General features: G+C 62.5%; 1 protein-coding gene across 1 annotated transcript; it reads left to right on the top strand.

Moving 5' to 3' along the window:
• Positions 1-1,342: 1,342 nt before the first annotated feature.
• On the top strand, positions 1,343-4,291 carry MEX3B (mex-3 RNA binding family member B). The gene is made up of 2 exons (XM_063346130.1): positions 1,343-1,790; positions 2,773-4,291. The coding sequence occupies exons 1-2, from the start codon at positions 1,532-1,534 to the stop codon at positions 4,203-4,205; spliced, it is 1,692 nt and encodes a 563-aa protein (XP_063202200.1). The 5' UTR covers positions 1,343-1,531; the 3' UTR covers positions 4,206-4,291.
• The last annotated feature ends 548 nt before the right edge of the window (positions 4,292-4,839 follow it).

A 4,839-nucleotide genomic window follows, 5' to 3' on the forward strand; every position in this document is an offset into this window, starting at 1 on the left:
GTTTGCAGTCCGGCTACAGACTGGGTGACTGGTAGGTGTCTGTCACCCCGCTCCATGCCCCGTGGGCCGGTGCGGGAGGCACAGCCCGGCCACAGACACGGTGGCACTTGAGGAACTGCCGCCACCTCCACAGCGCCCGAGACGCACCGGGGCCTCTCGGCTGGGGCCCGCGGGCGCTGCTTGCCCGCTCCTCAGGAGACCGCGGCTGGCGGCGGTTACCGTCCGCGGGCCCACAGGGCTGCCGGTCCCGTCCCGCCGCGGGGGGCAGCGCTGCGGAGAGGCCGTGCGAGGGGCGCGAAGACCACCCCCGCGCTCGCTGAGGGAGCCGGGCCGCGCCGCGGCGGGTCCTGTCAGCCCGGGCGCAGTGCGCAGGGGCGGGGCGGGCCGCGCATGCGCGGGGCGGGCGGCGGCCGGGGGTCCCTGAGGGGCGGCTCCCCCGGGGCGCGGAGCCCGGCGGGCAGCGGCGCTCCCCCGCCAGCTCCGATGGCCGCCCGGCGGGCGGGGGGCGGGGGAGTGGGGTGTCTCTCCGGTGCCGCTCCTTCCCAGGCAGGCGGCACACAAAGGACGGCGGTGGCCGCCCACCTCGGCACATACACCCCCGGAAAAAAAAATTAATAACAGCCACCCAAAAAAAAAGCCCAAACCGGGCCACCGGCGCGCAACGGAAGGGAACGGGGGGGTGGTGGGGGGGAGGCGGACAATGGGCGCACGCCGGGCCGGGGCTGGCACAGGAGCGGCGGGGTCCGGTATTGTTCCGCAGGCGACAACAAAGAGCGGAGCCGGGGCCGGGGCGGTGCGGGGGGAGCGGGGGGGCGGTCAGCGCCGGCCCCTCCGCCCCGCGCCCGGCCAATGGCGGCGGCGGCGGCGCGGGGCTGACAGCGATCGGCGCTGACGCTGCGGGGCCCGGCGCGGCCCCCCCCTTCCCTCCCCTCCCTCCGCCCGCCCCTCCGGAGCCGTCTGGCTGCAGCAGCGCCTCAGACAGAGGAGGGGAGAGGAGGGAAAAAGGCGGGGGGGGAGGAAAAAAAAAAAAAAAAAAAGAAAGAGGAGGGGGGGGAAAAACCGCTGAGTGAGTGGAGTGGAGCCTGGGAGGGGCTCCTTAAAGAAACGCTGCCGTCGCTTGGCATTGTGGCCGGCGAGGAACTCGAGGGGGGGAAGCCATCGGAGCTCCTCTCGCTATCCTCTTCCCACCCCCCCCACCCCACCCCCAGCCGACCAAAAAAAAAAAAAAAAAAAAAAAAAGAAAAAAAGAAAGGAGAAAAAAAAAAAACCTCGGGGGGGGGAGTCGTGGGGGGGGGTCCTGAGAACATCTTATAAACCGGATTGCACTGAGAGGAGGAAAAAAAAAAAAGGCAAAAAAAAAAAAGAAAGATACAAAATATACAAGCAAAAGGCAACAACTCCCCGGTCTCCAGCAGTCGCCCACCCTCCCTTCCCTGCTCTCCTGCTGGCCATCTGCCTTGGGTTTTCCTTTGTGTCTGATCTTTTACTACTGAGCCGAGCGCAGGAGGAGGGTGCACCACACGCAGGGACTATGCCCAGCTCGCTTTTTGCAGACATGGAGAGGAACGGGAGCGGCGGCGGCGGCGGCGGAGGCGGAGGCGGAGGGGGAGAGACCCTGGATGACCAAAGAGCCCTTCAGATCGCCCTGGACCAGCTCTCCCTGCTGGGGCTGGACAACGACGAGACGGGCTCCATTTACGACAGCGAGCCTCGGAAAAAGAGCGTGAACATGACGGAATGCGTGCCGGTGCCCAGCTCGGAGCACGTCGCCGAGATAGTGGGGAGACAAGGTGGGTGACTTGCCTGCGAGGGGGTCGTGGGGGGAGCGGGTCTCCCCGCCGCGCTGCCGGGCGGGCGGCTCAGATGCGACACTGGCCGTTCCCAGGCAAACTGCAGCCGGTACGGCGGTGGCCAGTGCCGGCTTCCCCCAGACAAAGAAAGTGCAGCAGACGTGATGGTTCCGAGGAGCGTTATGCATCAGTTTCGAGATGCACTTTCAGCCGCCGGGAGTCGGGGAGGGGGGGGAGAAAAAAAAACCAACAAAAAAACCCCGACCAAATCGCGAAAATAATAAAAAAATCGCTCCTTTCCTCCGGCTGCAAAAGTTGGATTTGCAAGAGGAAACGGGAAGAAAAATGGGAGCCTCGGTGCTTCCCCCCGCCTCCCCTAAAGTTAGAAATCGTGGATTATTTTTAAGGAAGAGAAATGGAGTGGGGAAGTGGAACAATGGGATTGGAATAAAGCATCCGCAGTGGGGAATGTGGCTCATTCGGTACAGCCGCTGCTCCTCACCTTCTCAAGAACTGATTTTATTTTTCCGAAAGGAAAGTGCTGAGCAGGAATGTGGACTGGCGGGTGTGCTGAATTGTTAGGGCTGCTTGCATTTTATTATTTTATTTTATTTTATTATTTTATGTTTTTCTGGTCGTGCAGTTTTTCTGCACGCTCCTTTTCGTGTTGCCGATCTCGTGAACTGCACGTTGGTAGTTTTTGGGGCAGTTTGCATGGCAGAGGTGTCAGTGGCCACTTGCGATGCCGTTGGGTGTGTGCCAGGGCTGTGGGCTGACGTGACTTTACACCGTGACTGGGGCTCCTGGACGAGATGCCAGCGATCACCTGGGGTAGGGGGCAACGTGTTTCGGGTGGGTGTGTTTTTTTTTCCCCTCCCTAGCTGCACCCAAATAATGGGTTGTAACCGGTTCTTCCCCCCCATCACCACCTCCTCTTCCTCCCCCTCCCCTTCGCCCTCCATCTCCCACATCTCGTTCCCAGGTTGTAAAATCAAAGCTCTGCGGGCAAAGACCAACACCTACATCAAGACCCCGGTTCGCGGGGAGGAGCCGCTCTTTGTTGTGACTGGCAGAAAGGAAGATGTGGCCATGGCCCGCAGGGAGATCATCTCGGCGGCCGAGCACTTCTCCATGATCCGAGCCTCGCGGAACAAGAACACAGCCCTGAATGGCACCGTTCCCGGCCCCCCGAACCTGCCCGGCCAAACCACCATCCAGGTGCGGGTGCCTTATCGTGTGGTGGGCTTGGTCGTGGGGCCCAAGGGGGCCACCATCAAGCGCATCCAGCAGCAGACACACACCTACATCGTGACCCCGAGCCGGGACAAGGAGCCGGTCTTCGAGGTGACGGGCATGCCCGAGAACGTGGACCGGGCCCGGGAGGAGATCGAGGCGCACATCGCCATGCGCACCGGCGGCATCATCGAGCTGACAGACGAGAACGACTTCCACGCCAACGGCACGGACGTGGGCTTCGAGCTGAACGGCACGGGCAGCCTGTGGAGCAAGCCCACGCCGCCCAGCATCACGCCCACCCCGGGCCGCAAGCCCTTCTGCAACTACCGCAACGACAGCTCCAGCTCGCTGGGCAGCGCCTCCACCGACTCCTACTTCGGGGGCGGCACCGGGGGGGGCGGCGGGGCCCGCCTGGCCGACTACAGCCCCCCGAGCCCGGCGCTGAGCTTCACCCACAACGGCAACAACAACAACAACAGCGCCAACGGCTACGTCTACGGCGGGGGCGGCGGGGGCGGCGGCGGCGAGGTCCTCTCCTCCCCGGACTGCTGCTCCGATCTGCCCTTCGACTCGCCGCCCGGCTTCGACCTGGCCCCCGCCCCGCCGCCCGGGGCCGCCCTCATCTGGCCGCAGTTCGAGCGCGGCCCCGCCGCGCCCCCCTCGCCCGCCGCCTCGCCCGCTGCCGCCGCCTTCCCGGGCGCGGCGCCCGCCAATGCCAACCTGGCGCTGCTGGTGAGCGGCCCCCGGCGCGGCGGCGGCGCCCCGCCCCCGGCGCGGCTCTCCCCGCCCCTGCACGGCAGCGCGGCCGGGCCCGAGCACCCGCTGGCGCGGAGGGTGCGCAGCGACCCGGGCGGGCGGCTGCTGGCCGCCTCCTCCTACCCGCTGTACGGCAACGGGCTGGGCTCCCACCTGCCGGGGCTGCCCTCCGACTCGTCGGCCTCCTCCTCCTCCTCCTCCTCCAGCTCCTCGTCCAGCTCCTCCTGCTCCTCGTCCGGGCTGCGGCGGAAGGGCAGCCGCGACTGCTCGGTGTGCTTCGAGAGCGAGGTGATCGCGGCGCTGGTGCCCTGCGGCCACAACCTCTTCTGCATGGAGTGCGCCAACCGCATCTGCGAGAAGACGGAGCCGCAGTGCCCCGTCTGCCACAGCGCCGTCACCCAGGCCATCCGCATCTTTTCCTGAGGGCCCTCACACGGGGACCGGGACGGCGACGGGGAGCGGCCACCGGGGCCGGGGCCCGCCGGGGGGGTGCGGGCTGGCAGCGCGGGGCGGCCGGGGGAGGGCTGGGGGGGGTGGTGGTGGTGGTGGTGGTGGTGGTGGTGGTGACAGCGGGTGCATGCTATACATAATAAGGGGCGACTCCATTCTAGTGCTAGGCTAGTTTTTACACTGTACTTTACTACGAAGCTTCCAAAACTCCCCCTTTTTTTTTAAAAAAAAAAAAAAACAAACAAGAAAAAAAATAGGAAAAAAAATATTGAAAGTAGAAGATGCTTATGATGATGACAATGGTGTGTGGACTGTTAGTAAAACGTGCTGGTAGTTCCTAGGATGCTTATTATGAAATAATTAAATCTATGGGTGGATACTTTTCTGAATGTTCTTGAAAGGGCAAGAAGTTCCTGTGAAAAACCATGATACTGCAGCTTTATCAAAGTTTAAAAAAGAAAAAAAAAAAAAACAAACTGTAACATATCTCTTATATATATTAAAAACGTTTAAAGGTTTTAAAGATAAATTGCATTAATACAGATTGAAGTATTTTATTCTTTTTTGACTTGAAAAATTATATTTCATATTGCAAAGATGTTTACAA

The sequence above is a fragment of the Chroicocephalus ridibundus genome, chromosome 9 (genome assembly GCF_963924245.1).
Source record: "Chroicocephalus ridibundus chromosome 9, bChrRid1.1, whole genome shotgun sequence".
Classification (NCBI taxonomy): domain Eukaryota; kingdom Metazoa; phylum Chordata; class Aves; order Charadriiformes; family Laridae; genus Chroicocephalus; species Chroicocephalus ridibundus.

Bases quoted from the DNA above. Each gene is read 5' to 3' on its own strand.
- MEX3B (XM_063346130.1), top strand. From the start codon at position 1,532: ATGCCCAGCTCGCTTTTTGCAGACATGGAGAGGAACGGGAGCGGCGGC. The intron at 1,791-2,772 runs GTGGGTGACTTG...TCTCGTTCCCAG, and splicing joins CGAGATAGTGGGGAGACAAG to GTTGTAAAATCAAAGCTCTG.